The sequence below is a fragment of the Saccopteryx leptura genome, chromosome 2 (assembly GCF_036850995.1).
Source record: "Saccopteryx leptura isolate mSacLep1 chromosome 2, mSacLep1_pri_phased_curated, whole genome shotgun sequence".
Taxonomy (NCBI): Eukaryota; Metazoa; Chordata; class Mammalia; order Chiroptera; family Emballonuridae; genus Saccopteryx; species Saccopteryx leptura.
In genome coordinates, this window is record NC_089504.1 from 78,046,744 (window position 1) to 78,068,248 (window position 21,505).

General features: G+C 40.4%; 1 protein-coding gene across 2 annotated transcripts in view; it reads left to right on the plus strand.

Annotated features, from left to right (window-relative positions):
* Window positions 1-21,505, plus strand: part of SH3GL2 (SH3 domain containing GRB2 like 2, endophilin A1) — a 263,678-nt gene that overhangs the window by 183,917 nt on the left and 58,256 nt on the right. For both annotated transcript variants that reach the window (XM_066368229.1, XM_066368228.1), the window contains exon 2: window positions 13,586-13,654. In XM_066368229.1, the coding sequence (XP_066224326.1) occupies window positions 13,586-13,654 (69 nt within the window). The remainder of the gene's footprint in view (window positions 1-13,585; window positions 13,655-21,505) is intronic.

Below are 21,505 nucleotides of genomic sequence, written 5' to 3' on the forward strand. Positions count from 1 at the left end.
CTAGTAATAGGAAATTTTATGGAAGTATCCTTTGCTTGTGTTGAGCACCTACTCATTAATTACCCCTTATCTGATGAAGAACTAGATTATTTAAGGAGTCAAAATATAGAGACATCCTAATTATTTTTATTCTACACATTTTTATGCTTAAGTTTTTTTTCTAGAAGACAAAGATGAGATAACTTACAACTGAAACAATAGGTAATAGTAAAACTGTCTTTCTAGAGACTGAAACTGTGTGTGATAGATCCATAATAAATCCTACCAACTCCCTTTGAGGAGGTGATATAAATAGCTATAATGTGTTTGGGAAATGCTCACTTTGGGGAAATGAAGCTTAGAAAGTTTCTACTTTTGACCCTAGTAAACAATACTAGAAACAGAGCATCATGTGAGTCAATTCCTGCATTTTCTAATTATTAGTTGACCATAAGGAAGGTAGGCTGGAAGCCGGGAAAAGGGCCAAGTGTTAGGTCACCTGGACTTGTTCTAAGGTTTTTAGCTCCAGGTATTCAGTCTTAATCCTATTGAATTCGTGTTTATATCTATATCGATACAGATATATAGGAATGGTATTTCTAAAGCAGAAAGTTAACTGGAAGAAATATTACGTAGGACTTCCCAGCTTGAGCTATAGAAATACCATTCATATCTATATATCTATATTTATATCTATATCTATATCTATACTATATCTATTTATATCTATATCTATGAGGAACCTTTCCACTTTTTCTCAATATACAAATTCTACTTGATAGTAAGACATGGTCAGAATTAGCTCCATTTAGAGAGAGAGAAATGCGTTTCCTCATTTTTTAAGAAATTCTGAAGCTTCTGGATGGAATATATATACATTCAAAATTCACTTTCAAAACATGGCATTTCAGCATTCCAACTTAATGACAGCTGACAAAAACCAGTGTGAAATTTATAGCCCATGAAGTGAATTCACCCTGCCTTTCATACTTGGGAATACTACCATCTGGGAAAATAAGATACACTTGTATTTAGCCAAATACCAGGAAAATATTGCTATGATTTTGACCCTTCTTATTTTGAAAATTTGATATGTCATCAAGTATTTTTATTATATATTTTATTTTTAAATACCTTACTAATGAGTAGCGATTAAAGAATTTTCTTAAAGAGTCAGAGTATGGGCTTCTTTTATTTATTATCATAGGTAATGCCTGCCTATAAATATTGAGAAACCATGCAGTGTCATACAGGGCTAATTATCATAGCTTCTTTCTAAAGAGCTTATGCATTAAGTAATATTTTGTTCTTTAATTCGGTTAAATTACATTTAGAATTGTTTTGCCAAATGTAAAAAACCAACTTAAAATTCTACCTTTCATGCAAAACCACTTGTTAAGACATAATAAATCCCTTATTTTAATAATTTTTGTGTGTGTGTGTATGACAGAGACAGAGAGAGGGACAGACAGACAGGAAGGGAGAGATGAGAAGCATCAATTCTTCATTACAGCACCTTAGTTGTTTATTGATTGCTTTCTCATATGTGCCTTGACCCAGGGCTACAGCAGAGCAAGTGACCCCTTGCTCAAGCCTGCGACCTTGGGTTTAAGCCAGCAACCTTGGGCTTCAAGTCAACGACCTTTGGGCTCAAGCCAGTGACGATGGGGTCCTGTCTATGATCCCATGCTCAAGCCAGCAACCCTGCGCTCAAGCTGGTGAGCCCACACTCAAGCTGGATGAGCCTGCACTCAAGCCCGCGACCTTGGGATTTCAAATCTGGATCCTCTACATCCCAGTCTGATGCTCTATCCACTGCGTCACCACCTGGTCAGCCTTAATAATGATTTCTGATAGTTTATAAAGTGCTCTTACAGGTATATTCTGAATTAATTTCCAAAAATCCATTGTTAGATGATGTTGGTTTTCATTTCTTGGGTGAAGAAATGGAGGAACTAACAGGTTGTGGATTTTCTCTTTCACATAGCTATTTGGTGTCATTGTCAGGGCTAGAACTCAAGTCTCTTGACTTTAAATCCAATAAGAAACAAACAAAAAAATTTACGTCAGGTGTTTCTCAAGTGTTTTGTCAGTGAGGTTTCATTATACATGTATATTATTCTGTGGGTTCCATGGTGTAGCTGGGCTGGATAATGTCTGAGTTCTGCTTTCTGCTCTTAACAGACTAGCTCTATGTAACTTATGGAATGCTAAAGTAATTCTATTTAAATATAAGTAAACACATAATATAATACATAATAAAATTATTTATGATGATTTTGGAAAAACACTGGAAAAAATTATATTTACTTTCTATGATATGTGTGTGGGTATACATACACATACACACATTTGCCCATGTGTGTGTTTACATACACACATGTGCACATACATGTAAATGAAAATGCATATATATATGGTCTACCGGAAAGTTTTGTCCGTTTCTATCACAACAAGTTTCAACACGTAAGCACATGTTTATTTGGCACATGTGTGCCTATTTTTATCACTTAATGTATATACATACTGACGTAGCAAATTAACTAAAACAAAGTTGATTCACGTTAGTCTTATGCGTGAAGCCATAGTGTACCCATGGCTACTGATAAAGTTCATTTACGCCACTGTAATTTTTACAAATTTCAACAAGGAAGAAATGCTACAGAAGCATGTAGAAATTTATTGAAAGTGTTTGGTGAAGGTACAGTTTCTGATAGGACATGCAGAAGATGGTTCAAAAAATTCGAAACAAATGATTTCGACCTTTCTGATAAGCCACATTCTGGGCGACCATCTTTGATCGATGACGAAGTTGTTAAGACCATGTTGGAGCAAGATCCTTTTCTGACAACATTGGACCATATTCAGAAGATAGGATTGGTGTGGAAATATATTATTTAATAAGGTTTATTGACGGTAAGAAAAATTTGTATTTTGTTTTATTCCAAAAACGGACAGAACTTTCCAGTAGACCTTATATTTAGAACCGTGGTTAATGGGGAAAATGTATATCCATACTCTCCATTGTAATTGTACTAAAAATAATTTGGTGAGTAAATATATAATGAATACCGTTAAGAGAGAATTTTCTATGACTCTGGCAATAAATAAAATATCAGATGGCATAGTTTATTGAATTTTTAACTTTTTTCTTGTTGCTGAGGGAGAAAAATATATTGCACTTTAGAGAGGAGAGCAAACTCTCAGGAGACATGGAAGCAGTGCTAACTCATAGTTACAGGTCTTTAATTTATGTGCAATTTTTGGTCTTGGACTAATTCACTGAGATAATTATTCTTCAGCTGATAATTATTAAGTGTCTGCTCTGCAAGCTCTGTGTTCAGTGGTGCAGTCTCAGAAGTTTTCAAACATAGGAACATGTGATATGATCGCCTCCACTAACATACTATCATTCAGTTGAACAAAGGGCCGCAACAGCATTGCTCAGGCGGCCAGTTCCAGGTAGTACAAAAGAGAATGCTTCGTTAAGAGTGTGAAGAAAGTCTGATAACTTCCAACTAGTGTGAGTGTTCAAGTGGTGGAAAAGGTGAAACCCAGGTGAGCATTTTAGATAATTGGTAGGATTTGAAAAATGAAAAAAGGGAAGTAGGTCTGTTGCTGGTGGAAATGGGGCTCTTTCACGGGGTCATTAGCAAAGCATTTCTGGGACCCACACAGGCAGGTTGGGGCCCTGTGGAGAGATGTATTGGGGTTGAGCGGGAGGCTGCAGTCAGGTTCCCAGTGTCTCATCTCTGTCTGTCTCACTTTAGAGAAAGTCCAACCTTGTATTCATCAGGCCCCGAGCAAAGCCAGGGTCCAGAAATTCTGCTGTTGGTTCAGTCCGTGGCTAGGCTTTGTCCAGTTCTCTGTGCACACTTGGCTGATTTAGCCTGTTCCCGGCTATGTCTCAGCAGGCAATGTGTCCAGGCCGCAGCTCAGAGTCCGCACAGCCTCTGGGCCCCAGACCCTGCTAGGGCCACATGGCTGCTATGGAGAGAAAACGTGCGAGCACATGGGGTGTGTACATGTTACTGGATAAGAGAAAGAGAGCTAGAGAGCGAGAGCTTTGTTAGGCTCTGGTTATATTATCTCGGCCTTGGGAAGTACCAGGAGCTTTTTCAAACTAACCAATCAGCTTTTCAATCTTTTGTGATTCTGTGTTGAGTCCTCCTAAGCAATCCATTTTCTAGATTTTTCAGGTTTCTGTGTCCCTTATCCAATCCAAGAAGGAGAGATGAGAGGCATCAACTCATAGTTGCAGTACTTTAGTTGTTCATTGATTGCTTTCTCATATGTACCTTGGCCGGGGGATTCCAGCCAAGCCAGTGACCTCTTGCTCAAGCCAGTGACCTTGTACTCAAGCCAGCAACCTTTGGCTTCAAGCCAGCGACCATGGGGTCATGTCTGTGATCCCACGCTCAAACCAGTGACCTTGATTTTGAACCTGGGCCCTCAGTGTCCCAGGCCGATGATCTGTCCACTGTGTCACTACCTTAATAATCTTGCAAGGGTAGATGGATGACGGTCTCATCTTTTGTAGCTCCTTCTTGCTATCAAGGGGCATAGTCCTGCCTATCCCTAGGCACAGAGTCTTTTTATCTGTCAAAGGAAGAAAGAAGTAGAAGGGAAGGGGAGCCTTCTATAGGAGGGAGAGGAGGGATTTTGCAAAGTCCAGGTCAGTTTGGTGCTGTCCTTGGTAAGTGGCATACATGATGTCAAGGACGGCATTATGGGACAAGCTGGCATGTCTGTTGTATTCTAGATGTAACATATTTGACAAGGTTAAAAGACTTTGCCCAAAAATGAGGAGAATTATAGCAACTAAAGGTCTGGTAAGAAGTAAAAACCAAATGCTAGAGGGAGGGACTAACTTTACAGTGTCCCAGATTAGGTTGGAGGAGTGGCTTTCCTCGACAAATGTGTGTCATGCCTGTCCGAAGACCTCCTGTTTACAATACTCAATTCAGATTAAGCTGAGAGGAACAAGTTAAGATTTCCCCATGAAGCAGGCCTTTTCTGTCTGAACCACTTGGGCAGAAAGGGGAAAGTAGTTTCAAACGAAGCCGATAGACCGCTCCATATTTCACTAATTTAGCCATCTAATCCTGACAACAAATCAGTCCAGCTGAACCATTGAGGCTCATTTCAGCAGACGACAGTGTAGATGGGCTTCAAAAATGAGGACTAGGTAAATAAGCAGTCAGGTAAATAAAGTCATAGGCATATAACTTCTGAAAACAGAAGGAAAAGAAACAGAGGTTAATGAACACAGCAAATCATAAACCAGTTTGAGTCTCTAAGGCCGTCAGTTGAGAAAACTTCCAGATACAAGGCTTTTGCTGGAATGAAAACAAGCAGTGACAATCTGATAGATTCTCCTCGTCTGCAATTTGAACATATCTGGTGATGTCATCAGGTGCTTAGGTAAATTCTGTAAGGTGTACACAGCTTTAGAAAAAAACGTTTTAGTTCTCAACAATTTCTAGTCAAAGGATAGGAGCAAATATGAAACATTAGTGTGGGCGGGTTGAAGAACACTAGAAGAATTCAGGAACCAGTTCACTCTATAAGTGAAAAAGAAAACTTTGAAGGCAATTAACTGGACTAGAGTCTAATATCCACAACTGGGTGTTGTGATTTCCATTGAAACATAATTTCTGTTCCTAAAATCAATCTAATTTTCAATAAAGAAAATGCATTGAGTCTAGTTTTTATTTGGCCTGATTATTTGTATAAACACAAAAATAGCCATTGATCATATAATAGGCTCTTTTAAATCTGCTTTGTTAGAATCTCATAAGGAATTTCCAGATTGAGCTTTAATTAGACTCTTCTGGTGAAGAAGCCCAGCCACACCATTTCCCTCAGGCTTTTAGCCTGTAACACTTATAGGTCTGGGTAAATACTGCAAGTTCTTGAAGTCCCCCCAAAATGTCCTGAGGTTCCTTTTTTGCCTCTTTTGGGAAAGCATTCATTGTTCCTTGCCCGGAAAGAGAGCCACAAACCACATGAATAAGTAGGGTACCAGGCTATTTCTCAGATGGGCTCTTACCAGCTTTGAAAGTCAATCTTAATTCCTTAAGGCTTTCTGGTGACATCTAGAGTCAAGGCATGTCTCTCTCAGACATGACATTCCAGTCAAAAGTCCTGGTCAGTAAAACCACCATTGGACACTGGCCTTATGTGTCCAACTATAAAGAAAACAGATTCTCATTGAATTTATGCAAACAAACATATTGCCATGACTCACTAATTAGAATTGCCATCTTCTGAAGCGATCAAGTAGGTTTAAAAATATACAGCAAAAGGGAAATTCTTGTCCTTTTGACACAGTGAAAAGGACCGAACTCCTACTCTGAATTTGACAGCTACAAGGTAGGCAATTAGCACTCTTTATATTGGCAAACACATTGTGTAACTTCTAGAAACATGGGCTCTTTTATTGGCAGACACACTTATACTTCTGAGACATACTTCTATGAGACAGGTATTATAAAGCAAACTCACTGATTTAGAAAGGAACAGCTGAAATAAATTAAATGGGTTTGCTCAATGACTAAGTTTTTCTCTCTTGATCAGATTTATTTCCTAGATATTTGCATTTTAAAAGATGACTCAGACAAGAGTTCTTGAAGACCAGGTATTTGCATTTCAAAGGTATAGGCTTTGGTTTTATAAAGCCAATGATCTGTAAGCTCTTTCCATGAGAGGCCCAGAGTTATAGTTGCCAGTTGGTGAGTATGTACCCCAAAAGAGATCTCCTGAGCTCTGTGGATGGAGGCGGTATTGCCTGTTGTCTTTAGGGAGAGAGACTTTCTTCCTTGTGGAAGAGGAGGAAATCAGGTAGCCGAGGGGGGCATGAGTGTCCTCGGTGCTCCCTAGCCCCATGTCACAAGACCAAAACCCGGGATGGCTTGTGACTGCTTCTTTGCCGGCTGTTGGCGTCCCAAGGCCCATTCCTGCCCGTGCCCACCCTGGCATTTGTCCCACAGCCTGTGCCTCCTCCCTCCCCTGGCAGGGGGTAGAAACTTTCCCAAAGAAGATTGAACACAGTATGTCCGGGTGTGGAGCCTTATAAACATTTACAGTGGTGATCAGGCCCTGGTAGTTGGGTTTACTTAACTCTGCATGGGCCATTTTGATAGCCTCTGGCCTTAGCTAGCTTTTCCGGAGGTCTTCACCATCATGTCTATAGCAAGGGTGCGTAGTACCTCCACTGTCTTTGGTGGAAAAAATAAAGCTTGTCTTATGAGTCTGGCCTTCTCTACCAAGATCATAATTTGCTAGGCACCCCTGGGTTTAAGAAAGTACAAAAGGTATGGGAGGGATTAACAAATATTCGCTCAATCCCAACACTAGTTTTTTTCTTGTGGAGGTTCTTTTAATATCACTACTTCCCAATTAGTTTAATATAAACCTTCCCATTTCTGTGAGTACCTGCATCTGAGGCTTTTTACTTATCATATACCTGTAGAGCATTAATGAGGATTGCTGGGGGAATTCGGAACCCTGGGGTGCCAAGGCAGCAGAGCGTGGCAGCTGGGCACTCCTGCCTGTTGGTGACTCCCATATTGCCAGGCCCCAGGCTGGGCAGCAGTGGCCATGATAGCATGTGCCATTGTCAGAAGCAACTCCCAGGAAGTGAGCATGCTATCGTGGGGGGTGGGGCAGAGGAGAGAAAGGGGAGCAGAGCTGTTCACACAAGTGGCATACAACACAGCAGGGCTTGGCAGTGGCTGCAGGAGGTGCCCCCTCCTGCATGCAGGGTTGGGGGCTCAACTGCTATGGATGGGGACAGGCTGTGGTGGAGAGAGACAGGCAAGCTCAAGGGGATGTGTGCCTGTTACTGGACAGTAGAGCTAGAGAGTGAGAGCTTTTGTTAGGCTCTGATTATATTATCTGGGGCTTCGGAAGGACCAGGTGCTTTTTCAAACTTAGGAATCAACTTCCCAATCCTTCATAGGCCTGTGTTGGATCCTCCCCTTAACCAATCCATTTCCTAGATTTCCTGGAGTTCTGTATCCCTTATCCAATCAGGTCCTTTTCCCAGGCGAGGCTCCTCCCCTGTGGTCATCATCTTAGTTTCTACTGGACGTGTGCTTATCTCCCTCAGTGTACCCAGCAGAGGAATTTCTCCTGCTATTTTTATTCCTCCCTTTGTGATGACATAACAATTCTTCCTGCCTTCTTTGAGGATCATTAGGTCGTGATGCAGCAGTTTCCTGGAGAACTTATGAATGCTGCAACTTCCTAGTGAAGCAGGCCCGATATCTGATTCAGCTTCCTAGTAGATTAGTCTTAATAGCTGATTCAACTTGCTCCCTTTCTTTAATACTAACTAGCTAACTATGCTAGCAGGTCCGGGTCCCAGGCAGAGGGAGTCACCACATTTGGAGGATGGTGAGGAAACCTAGCTGTGTGTAGATATAAAGCTGGACAAAATCCGGGAAGCCAGGAGGTGAAGAGCCTTGCAGGTTGTGGGGTCTGAATGAATTTGGTCTCAAGTCTTGAATTTTTCTGATGGTGTGATTTTTAAGGAGACCTTCACAAAAGGCAGTTGAAGAAATGGTCGTTGGCCCTTCAGTGTTTAATAAATGAAATGCAGTGCAGAGAAGAATCAGAGCTGTACCTGAGGATGGAGTGCCTTTCGCCTAGAGGCGACAGCTGATGAGGGGCAGGCTGAGTCCTTGCGGGAGAGCAGTGCGGCACCCTCTGGTCAGCCGTGCTCATTTTTTAAACACTGTCTGTTGCTACTGCTTCCCTTTGACATCTTTCTAATTTTGTATATAGAGAAAAATAGCATGAGGTAACACCATTGCTGACTTAGAATTAATTTTCTTAATTTAAAACATCAGTTGGTTGTATTATTTATGTTCTGTTTTGGGGAAAGTTCTGCCTTTTAAAAGACCATCCCAGAGTGAGGTGATGAGCCTCACTTTATGCCTCCTCTCAGTCATCTTAACATTAATATTTACGAAAGTACATGGTGATTCAGTTCCACAAATCTTTACTGAGTGCCTGTTGTGAGCAATACAATGAAGAATAAGGTAGAGAAAGATGAGATTTGGGGGTTGGTTGGAATGTAGAATACAGGGAGAGTGTAAGCGAAGATAAAATTAGAAGCATAAACTCTCGTTGTTGTGCTAAGTGGGTAAAATTAAGGAATTTGAGTAGAGGGGTTTTTTTTTTAGGTGGTACAGAGGGAATATTAGTTTATTTGTGTTTTTTTAAATTCAAATAACTTGCTGATTTTCATTTAAACAGGGGCTCAATTTCTCAAAAGGCAAGCATTGTAGCCAAAGTATACTGAACAGCAACAGAAAATATATAATATATGAAATCTTGATTTCAGGAATCACTTCACTGGAAAATAGGGCAAAACTATTCTTAAATAAATGGCACTGGGTAGGGAAAACAAAACTCATTTTGGCCAGATGGGCTTAGAAAAATCTGTATTCTTTACCTTGACTCCTATGGATAGAAGTTTTAGTAATGTTATTTAAAGGACAGGAGGAGAAAATTCTGGCATACTCTTAAGGAATGAGTCAGTTGTTATTCAGCCCATTGTTTAATTCAGTGCCTTAATATATTTAGATTCCTTGTGACTTGAAAAAACAGCAGCCCAGAGAACAGTGTAGATGTCATGTTGCATACCCTTATTTTCCCAAGAATCTAATTAGATAAGAAATTTTTATATCAGCCAGCCAATCAAGTTGGTTCCAGTATCTGTTAGCCTCAATCACTATGTTTGCTGAACTTTTTCTCTCAGCAGCTCAAATGTCAGCTTTTGTTAAGAAGAGAAAGATTTATATTCTCATTCCCTTTCTCTTGCTCTCTCTCTCTCTTTCATACACACACACACACACACACACACACACACACACACACTACTTAAACTAAATAGTTAAAGCCAATAAGTTGGCCTCAGTGTGAGTTACCAGGATTAGTTCTAAATTATTAATGGACAAAGTAATCCCATTTGGTAATCTGTTTGATATAGTGAGTCAGCAACTGTGGTTATTGAATAAAAAAAGTGGGGAAATTAAAATCACTCTCTGATGAGCAATGTGGAACTGAAATGAGATAAAGCCCTGTGATTTTGATAAGGGCCAGATTTTATTTCTTAGAGATGGTCAAAATGTGATTAACCCAAGGTTCACAAGATTCTCTAATGTTAGCACAAATGGAGACATTTCTCAGTTGTGTATTTTTGTGACAATTTTGCAAAAAAATTAAATCTCATTCATAAGTCATGGGAGAGGTCTATTGATAGTGATCTTCTAACCAGACTGGGACCAATGGGATATAATGAACTCCCTGACATTATAGCCAGTCAGGTAGATCAAAGGGACAGTTAATTTGGGGTTGGGTAACATATAATTCTTTACTATGACTAGTTTGACTAGATTTCTTTCCCAGCCCAAATTTAACTAAAAAACTGCATACTTCATGAATAAAACAAGACGGGTGGCAGTATGAGCTAAAACATCACTGAGCAAAGTAAAAGGAAAGGAATCAGTGTAAAAAGTCATAGTAAAAATTGGTTTGGTGGCAGAAAACATTTGATAATTTCTCTTGATTTTCTGTAACTAAAACCTGAGTATGCAAGTCAAGTCACTGGCATGCAACTCCCACCAGAAGGTTATAAACTGAATTCTATGGCAGCCCCAGTTTGGTAAACAGCTTTAAGAAAGTAGGCCAAGAAGCTGGCTGACTGCTGGGTCAGGTCTCAGTTGGTACAGGCTTCAGATTAGGTGGTAGTACTGCCAGATGAAGCCTGGGTCTGTTCATACTGTTGACATTGTAAACCAGAACACAGGTTAAATGTTGATAGCTAATGGTAAGGACCAAGGGTTGATGTGCTGTGTCTACCTCTGGCCATCTGAATGTAATGGAACTTCAGTTGGAGAAGGCCAGTACCACGGACAGCTCTTCAGAGTGGTGGTGTGGGATGTGACACCCAGGGTTTAGCTTGGGGAGATGGCGTTTTCAGGTCCTGGTTCCACCTCCTTAGAGCTAAAAGTCTATACCATGGACAGGCAATTTAAATTATTCAGTTCTCAGTTTAATCATCTGAACCATAGTAATAATACTGGTTTTTCATAGTACTTGTGATATACATACAGATGAAAAATTGCAAGTGAAAGTATTGAGTCAGCTATACAAATGAAAGATATGAATATTGTTTGTACTAACCTTTTATTTTTAATAGTTGACCTTTATCTACCTAAGATTGTATTATGTTAATGAAAATTGCTAGATTCTTCTCAAGATATGAAATAAGAGTTAAATAACTAAATGGCTGAGAGAAACCAGGGTACTGTAAGCAGATATTAAAGGGTGTTGATAGGTGAGAAAAGAGAACTAGGATATACTGCATTTCTTGTAGGTTTAGACACAGGTTCTTACATTTATTATGTCATTTAATTTTCATAAGAACCCTGTGTACTTAACCAAGAGTAGAGGAACCAGTCCGTGCCATGGCCTTCCAGCATAGTCTTTGTATTATTGGTACTGTGGTGAAATGAGTGGGATCTTGTATACAGGGCCAGAGTGGCAATAGAATTCATACTCTTAGTTTCTCCGAGAGTGATCTCTTCTAAAGGTTTTTCTGTTTAAAGAAAGCAGGAGTTAAAGACAGAGAGAAAGAGAGGATAAGAAATGCACCTTAGCCCCCAACAAGGGATATCAGAATTTTCATGGCCAGAAGACAGAGCTGTGCATCCACAGTCCCTTTTAGAAGGAGGTAAGCCAAGCTTACTGGCATGCCCAGGTTGTTACTGAGATTGCTACAGGTCCAGCCATGGTAGTGATCCTTGCAAAGACCCTCAACCCACTGACTATTAAAGGAAATGAAAAATCATACTTTGATATCTGTGTGCCATAACTCTAGTACAGTAATGTCTTATTGAAAAGCATCTAAATACCTTTATAATTAGAGCATAGTAAGAGGATTGGAATTCTTGTGTCATTAGCACTTAATATCCTTGTTTTTGATGAAACCAAAATATTTTTCTAAATTTTTATTAGACTTAATCTGAATCTTTATTTTAGAATAGTGTATCAGATTTTTTTATGAACATGAATTCTAAATGTGGAAAATGATAGCCACATGTATGTATAAATCGATGAATATAAAATGTATGATAATGTTGTAAAGTACCCATACCTCACTTCCATGGGTTTACATAGAGACACCAAGTCCAGATGAATTTTTAAGGGTTTTATTAAAGGAGGAGATTTCTTAAATATGCCGGCTGCATATGGCTAACACGGGGCATTGCAGACCCAACTCGTGTCACGCCAGGCACAGCCCTAGTGGCAGGTTATATACCTTTGCTCACACACACAGGTTGGCGGGAAAAGGAGGAGGGGGATGGGACACAATTCATTAGCAAGCTTATAACATTTGTCCATAGGATTTATAAAAATATTCCTATATATCAAAACTTACAAGGTAACACAATAGCAAAAGTGTTGTTCTACATATTAAATGATATTCCTAAATTGTCTAGTGTTCATTTACCATTCCTTTGTTTAGAGGTATATACATTAATTACAGGCTTTCAGGAGGGGAGGGGTAGTTTCCATGGCGCCAGGGGATAAATACCTGTGAATGGCTCATCAAATAGGAAAAGGTTTTCTCAATCTCTCTCTCCCTGCACCTGGCTAGCTGTTTACCTGCTTCCTTACAGGTGTGGGGGAAGGGAGGCAACCTAAATCTCCTTCCCCTCCTCATTTACAATACAATGCTATAAGCCATACTGAGTTGGTGTAAATTACACAAGTATAAAAATCATTTTTTCAAAATCTCTCTGTATGCCTAGCTCAAATTAATAAAATGCCCTTTAAGCTTGCTAGTAGAAGGGAGTTTCCAGTATGTTTCTGCAAGCTAGGAAACGGTCACATTTCTTCCCCTTTATTCTCTACAGAAAAGAGGGGACAGGAAAGCCTGACCTTTCCTCCTAAAATATCAATATTAATTTTGCAGCTTTTTGGTACCTTACTACAATAATGGAAATTCATTGAGAAGTACAGAAATACCCTCAACATTTCCCACTATAGTTTATCTTGCATATATAAGAATTTAGACAGCTACAGAGAGCTTTATAAGACTACTATTTAAGTCCTTTTATCTGAAGATCAGCCGAGCTGACTTTTTTATCCTATCAGTTTGATAGATGTTTGTGATTATCTGTTCAATAGCTCTTGGGGAATAGGTTGAAGAAGTAGCAATTTTCTACCTAGGTAGCATTTTAGATCTATTATCTAATGGAGATGATTATTAAATGATGCTGTTGTCCTCAGAAATTTCAAAAGGAAAATGTTAGTGATTAGATAGTTATATAGTTATATAATGATTTATATAATAGAAAGAGCAGTAGGATTGAGATCAGAAGAGACAAGAGTATTTGGATTCTTTTTTCAAAACCTGCGAGGTACATTTTTTAAAGGGCTCTGAACCACAGTGAAAATGGGACTGCCCGCCTGTCAGAGAATGGTGGTGAGATACACTAGATGATGTTTGTGAAAGTGCTTAAAACTCACAACATATTTTTAAAAAAACAACTTTATAATAATTTTTCTTTTTGGTTATTTCCCACAGAGAGTGAGTGAGAAGGTTGGAGGAGCTGAAGGCACCAAGCTAGATGATGACTTCAAGGAGATGGAGAGGGTAAGTCTTTGCCATGTGGAGTTCCCTGTCATCAAATTGCCCAGCATACTAAGCGGAGAAGGAGGAAGGAAAGGGGGAATGTTTTCCACTGTACTTGAAAATACATTTTGTTATTCTTAAAATGCTCTTTATTTAGTGTTTGTTATAAAACAGAAAATGTAGAGTATCCTGTCTCCCCTTTGTGCCATCCCAAGAACAAAATGTCAATGAAGATGAAATGCTGTGATGTACTTTTCCTCATGGATTTTATCATCGCTTTTCCAAATAGGGACAACATGGAGTTGGCACTGAATTGTGGTGAGGTGGGAAGAAAAGAGAATGTAGGGAAATGCTGTCTTGAGTGTTTTGGGGACAGTCTGAGTCACGTCCTGTCCTTGGCACTGGACTGAAGTCTGCACTAGTCCCCATTTCTCATCTCTAGACAGTTCTATTGAATAAATACCACCTATTCATCAACCAAAGCTGGTAGCCATAGCTGCTCATAGGCCTACAGCATCTGGGTCTCCAGACACCTGCTCAGAATGATTTGAGTTTGACTTCTCCATGCCCTGTAATGTTGGAGTTCCACAATCATTATGAACAGCCCTATAAGTGTGTTAATTTACACCACTTCTTTCTACAGCCAATCTTAGTCCTCCCTTATTTATTTTTTATTTTTTTGCATTTTTCCAAAGTTGGAAAAGGGGAGGCAGTCAGACAGACTCCTGCATGCGCCCGACTGGGATCCACCCGGCATGCCCACCAGGGGGCGATGCTCTGCCCATCTGGGGCATTGCTCTGTTGCAACCAGAGCCATTCTAGTACCTGAGGCAGAGGCCATAGAGCCATCCTCAGTGCCTGGGCCAACTTTGCTCCAGTGGAGCCTTGGCAGTGGGAAGGGAAGAGAGAGACAGAGAAGAAGGAGAGGGGGAGGGGTGGAGAAGCAGATGGGTGCTTCTCCTGTGTGCCCTGGCTGGGAATCAAGCCCGGGACTCCTGCACGCCAGGCTGATGCTCTACCACTGAGCCAACCGGCCAGGGCCTCCCTTATTTTTTGATGTCTCCCTCCACTCCCACCCTGGAAGGAATTTACAGTATGCCACATGGCCAGTGCCATGTCATTAATGACAGATTAAGCAGGTATTTGAGAATTTAGAACAAAGGAGTCAGAATTTGAGTTCTGCTTTCTTCATCTGCCAGGACAAATGTAATAAGCTAGGTCAGTGGTCAGCAAACCATGGCTCGCGAGCCACATACATGTGGCTCTTTGGCCCCTTGAGTGCAGGCGCAAGGGCCAGCTGACGAGTACCCTAATTAAGTTAATAACAATGTACCTACCTATATAGTTTAAGTTTAAAAATTTTGGCTCTCAAAAGAAATTTCAATTGTTGCACTGTTGATATTTGGCTCTGTTGACTAATAAGTTTACCGACCACTGAGCTAGGTAGTTCACTGCTAAAGCCTGCCTTCTTTCCTTCTTTCTATCTTTCCATCTTTCCTTCTTTCTCTCTTTCCCTCTTTCCCTCTTTCTTTCCTTCCTTCTTTCCTTTCTTCTTTCCTTCCTTCCTTCCTCCCTCCCTCCCTCCCTCCCTCCCTCCCTCCCTCCCTCACTCTTTCCCTTCCTCCCTCCCTCCCTCCCTCTCTCCCTTCCTTCCTTTTTTTTAAGTGATAGGAAGCGGGATAGTGAGACAGACTCCTGCATGTGCCCTGACCGGGATCCACCTGGCAACTCCTGTCTTGGGCCAATGCTTGAAAAAACAACTATTTTTAGTGCCTGAGGCCAATGCACTTGGACCAGCCAAGCTATCCTCAGTGCCTGGGGCCACACTCAAACCAGTTGAGCCACTGGTTGCAAGAGGGGAAGAGAGAGAAAAGGGGGAAAGATGAGGGAAAGAAGCAGATAGTCACCTCTCTTGTGTGCCGTGACCCAGGAATCAAACCCAGGATGTCCATATGCCAGGCCAACACTCTATCCACTGAGCCAAGTGGCCAGGGCTGCCTTTTTCTTTCTTAAATGAGATGAAAAGGAATAAAAAATTTGGAGAACAGAGTAGAATTTATAATGGAACAACTAATTAAGGTCTTGAATCTGTTCCAGTCTTACAAACTAATTGAAATAAAAGAGGCTCTTGAAAGTATTCTACTTCAGGCAAAGACCCTCAGATATCCCTCTGTGTCTGAAGATCCTGTTTCCTAGAAAATAATGAGTTTTTGGAGGTGTTATTTCAAAATATAGATATTCCTGCAGTAAAATAAACTCTTGGTAATTGTTTGAAAAAACACATCTGTGGTTTTGTTTTTTTTGTTATTTTTCCTTTTTTTAAAATTAATTTTAATGGGGTGACATTAATCAGTCAGAGTACATAGGTTCAGAGAAAACATCTGCAGGTTACTTTGACATTTGATTATGTTGCATACCCATCACCCAAAGTCATATAGTCTTCCATCACCTTCTATCTGGTTTTCTTTGTGCCCCTCCTCTCCCCCTACCCCCTCACTTCCCCTCCCTAACTCCAGTAACCACCACACTCTTGTCCATGTCTCTGAGTCTCATTTTTATGTCCCACCTATGTCTGGAATCATACAGTTCTAGTTTTTTCTGATTTACTTATTTCACTCAGTATAATGTTATCAAGGTCCATCCTTATTGTTGTAAATGATCTGATGTCATCATTTCTTATGGCTGAGTAGTATTCCATAGTATATATGTACCTACCACATCTTCTTTATCCAATCATGTATTGAAGGGCTTTTTGGTTGTTTCCATGTCTTGGGCACTGTGATCAATGCTGCAATGAACATGGGGCTGCATGGGTCTTTACGTACCAGTGTTTTTGAGTTATGGGGGTATATTCCCAGTAGAGGGATTGCTGGGTCATATGGTAGTTCTATTTTTAATTTTTTGAGGAACCACCATACTTCCATAGTGGTTGTACTACTTTACATTCCCACCAACAGTGGATGAGGGTTCCTTTTTCTCCACAGCCTCTCCAACATTTGTTATTACCTGTCTTGTTGATAAAAGCTAATCTAACAGGCGTGAGGTGGTATCTCATTGTAGTTTTGATTTGCATTTCTCTAATAACTAATGAAGATGAGCATCTTTTCATATATCTCTTGACCATTTGTATTTCTTCCTGGGAGAAGTGTCTGTTCATGTCCTCTTCCCATTTTTTTATTGGATTATTTGCTTGTTTATTGTTGAGTTTTGTGAGTTTTTGTATATTTTGGATATTAGGCCCTTATCTGAGCTGTTGTTTGAAAATATCATCTCCCATTTAGTTGGCTGTTTGTTTTGTTGTCAGTTTCTTTTGCTGTGCAAAAGCTTCTTAGTCAGATGTGGTCCCATTCATTTATCTTTGCCTTCACTTCCCTTGCCTTTGGAGTCAAATTCATAAAGTGCTCTTTATAACCAAGGTCCATGAGTTTAGTACCTATGTTTTCTTCTATGTAATTTATTGTTTCAGGTCTTATATTTAGGTCTTTGATATCTGTGGTTTTGTATTTGCGTTTATGCCTAAGTTAATTGAGAGATTTAGATTTTAGTGCAGTGTGGAAATTTGTTTTATAGCCTGTTTTATTTCACACACCTTTGTCTTATCTGTGGGTCTGTTGGAAATTTTTTACTTTTTACCCATGCTAAACTTGCCATAAAGGTAAAGAAAATATTTCTGTGATAATTAGAAAACATATACTTTGGATTTAGAATATCAAATATGTTCTCTCTTGTTAATATATTTATTACTCTCAAAAGTATTCTAGCTCAATATTCCTAAGCCTATAGAAGAATTACCCTTCCACAGTCAGTTTTCTGATCATCAAAGATTTGGAGTCAGGAGCCCTTTGTTCAGCTGTATTCTCATAGATGCAATTAGTCAACAAAATGAAATAAATTAGAGGTTTGCATCAAGCAGCACTACCAGGAGAGAGAAGTGGGTATTCCTAGAGGTTGTTTCTCTAATCAGCTCCTCTCCTGCTAAGATGTGGTGAAATTACCATGTGTATCTATCAGTCTTTGCAGCCTTCCCCTCCCTGAGCCGATGGGATGAATTCTTGCCTCTGTGTTGTCTCTGCAGGAATCCTGCCCATAACCATTTTTTCCTCCTCTTAAGTGCCTTGCATGGAATTATTTCTGTGTATATTTTAAATGATTGCTTTCAAGTTTCATAAACACAGAATAACTTACTTACTATGGTACAGACATCGTGCAGATTTGTTCTTTGAAAAGCTGCGGATTTTTTTGTTTAGAGGAAATTCTAGAATTTGTGGGGCCTCTTGTTTATTCTCAGATTTCCATCAATTGGCGCAGTGATTCTGCATTTTTGTATGTGAAGCTGTATTCATTAATTCATGTGTACTATCTGTAAATGCCTCCATGTGCCAGGAATTGTGCTGGATTCCAGGAATACAAAGATGGTTAAGGCACAGTTCCTACCTTCAAGGACCTTCCAGTTCTGATAGAAGAAGTTGGTGCATACATCAGTGGCTTACAGGACACGGTGCTTGGTGTCCTGGGGAATACATTTTTAAATAAAATATGTATTTCCGATGGCTTTAGGTGACCCCTGTGTTTTGGTCATTCGACCCCCGCTGGGGTCGCGACCCACAGGTTGAGAACCACTGCCATAGAAGAAGAGACTCAGGTCTGGTAGATCAGTGCAGGCTTCCTAGAGGAGAGAGTGCCTGAGCTAAATCCTCAAGTTTCCTCTTGGCCTTTGGGTATTGCAGATCCAAGCAACTGGGTATAGTATCTTCACTCGCAGTCAGAAAAGTATCCTGGGAAATCCCTTCTGTTGAAACCAGAGTGGTTTTAGGGTAGAAAGTGTGATTATACACCATTTTAACAAGAAAGCAACTCTTCATAAGGGGCAGCTTCAAATTTTAAGAAAACCAGGATATTGAGAAAGAAGAGGAAGAATACCATTCCATGTGAGAGTGAGAAAGAGTGGGTTGTTAGTTGAGTGGAATGTGTGGAAAGGCTGAGAAAATGTCTGTGGTCTCGTTATCTTCATATATCCTGGTCATTGGGCAGAGAGGGCTTAGAGCCTTCTGATAGAACTGCCGTTGATTGTAGGAACTGAGGGGAGATGGAGTCAGGCTGATTATGAGAAAGAGCTGTTGATTGACCAGCTGTTTAAAGAAAAAAGCCTTAGGAATTACTGATTCCCCATTGCTGCCTGTGTTTAAATGGAAGCTTAATCCACAACTCTCAACCACAGTGTGAAACACACTAATTGTCATCTCTTTCAAGTTTTGGGGCAAGTAATTTGTTACTAATATGTTACTTTTTATATAAAAGCGTCATTCTTACTTGAATTTTAGTGATTTATCTCAAGTGGGAGAAATAAGAATAAAGTCCTAACCAGCCAGCTGAGAGTAACACATACTCCTCAGTGCACACATGGATGTCTGTCACACCCATGAATGTCTTCTTCACGGGCTTGGGGGTAAAAGAAGATGTGAGTTTCTGTACTGAGACACTCACTCTAGGATATAGAACTGTAGGATGGGTGGGAAACCCAAACATATCTTTTTCCTTATCCTGAAATTTAGAGAAGATAGATTTCTTCTCAGTTAGGTTTTCAAATATATTTCCAAGCTAATATTTAATAAATATTAATGCCCAATACTAAAGCCAACGTGGCCTAGAAATGAATGATAATGGGCATACAACAACTTAAAATTTATGGGACACAGCAAAAATAGTACTGAGAGGGAAGTTCATAGCACTACAGGCATATTTTAAAAAGCTATAAAAAGCTCCAATGAACAACCTAACCTTGCATCTAAAAGAGCTAGAAAAAGAACAGCAAATAAAGCCCAGAGGTAGTAGAAAGAAGGAAATAATAATAATCAGAGCAGAAATAAATGACATAGAGGCTAAAGAAACAATACAGAGGATCAAAGAACCCAGGAGCTGATTCCTTGAAAAGGTAAACAAGATCGATGAACCTTTATTGAGACTCGCCAAGAAAAAAAAGAGAGAGGACTCAAATAAATAAAATTAGAAATGAGAGTGGAGAAATAACAACTGACACAACAGAAATACAAAATATTGTAAGAAAATACTATGAAGAACTGTATGCCAAAAAATTAAACAACCTAGGTAAAATGGAAAATTCCTTGAAACATACAATCTTTCAAAACTCAATCTGGAAGAATCAGAAAATCTAAACAGACCGATTACAACCAATGAGATCGTAACAGTTATCAAAAAACTCCCAAACAAGGGATCTGGGTTCGATTCCCGGCCAGGGCACATAGGAGAAGCGCCCATTTGCTTCTCCACCCCCCCTTCCTCTCTGTCTCTCTCTTCCCCTCCCGCAGCCAAGGCTCCATTGGAGCAAAGATGGCCTGGGCGCTGGGGATGGCTCCTTGGCCTCTGCCCCAGGTGCTAGAGTGGCTCTGGTCGCTGCAGAGCGACGCCCCGGAGGGGCAGAGCATCGCCCCTGGTGGGCAGAGCGTCGCCCCTGATGGGCATGCCGGGTGGATCCCGGTCGGGCGCATGCGGGAGTCTGTCTGACTGTCTCTCCCCGTTTCCAGCTTCAGAAAAATACAAAAAAAAACCCCCAAAAAACAACAACAACAACAACAACAACAAAAAAAACCCCTCCCAAACAAGAAAAGCCCTGGGTCAGATGGCTTCACTAGTGAATTCTACCAAATATTCAAAGAAGAACTTACTCCTATTCTTCTCAAGCTATTTCAAAAAATTCAAGAGGAAGGAAGACTTCCAAGCTCCTTTTATGAGGCGAGCATAATTCTGATTCCAAAACCAGGCAAAGACAACACAAAGAAAGAAAATTATAGGCCAATATCTCTGATGAATTTAGATGCTAAAATCCTCAACAAAATATTAGCAAACCGTATTCAGCAATACATGAAAAAAATCATACATCATGATCAAATGGAATTTATTCTTGGGAGGCAAGGCTGGTACAATATTTGCAAATCAATCAATGTGATTCATCACATAAACAAAAGGAAGGAGAAAAAACACATGATAATTTCAATAGATGCAGAAAAAGCATTTGATAAAATCCAGCACCCATTCATGATCAAAACTCTCAGTAAAGTGGAAATACAGGGAGCATACCTCAACATGATAAAGGCCATCTATGACAAACCCACAGCCAACATCATAATTACTTTTTTTTTTACTTTTTTTTTTTTTTTTTCATTTTTCTGAAGCTGGAAACGGGGAGAGACAGACAGACTCCTGCATGCGCCCGACCGGGATCCACCCGGCACGCCCACCATGGGGCGACGCTCTGCCCACCAGGGGGCGATGCTCTGCCCATCCTGGGCGTCGCCATATTGCGACCAGAGCCACTCTAGCGCCTGGGGCAGAGGCCACAGAGCCATCCCTAGCGCCCGGGCCATCTTTGCTCCAATGGAGCCTTGGCTGCGGGAGGGGAAGAGAGAGACAGAGAGGAAAGCGCGGCGGAGGGGTGGAAAAGCAAATGGGCGCCTCTCCCGTGTGCCCTGGCCGGGAATCGAACCCGGGTCCTCCGCACGCCAGGCCGACGCTCTACCGCTGAGCCAACCGGCCAGGGCCCAACATCATAATTAATGAGCAAAAATTAAAAGCAATCCCCTTAAGATCAGGAACAAGGTGAGGGTGTCCCCTTTTTCCACTCTTATTCAATATAATTCTGGAAGACCTAGCCACAGCAATCAGACAAGAAGAAATAAAAGGCATCCAAATTGGAAAAGAAGAAGTAAAACTATCATTATTTGCAGATGATATGATATTGTATATAGAAAACCCTAAAGTCTCAGTCAAAAAACTACTGGACCTGATAAATGAATTCAGCAAGGCAGCAGGGTATAAAATTAATACACAGAAATCAGAGGCATTTTTATACACCAA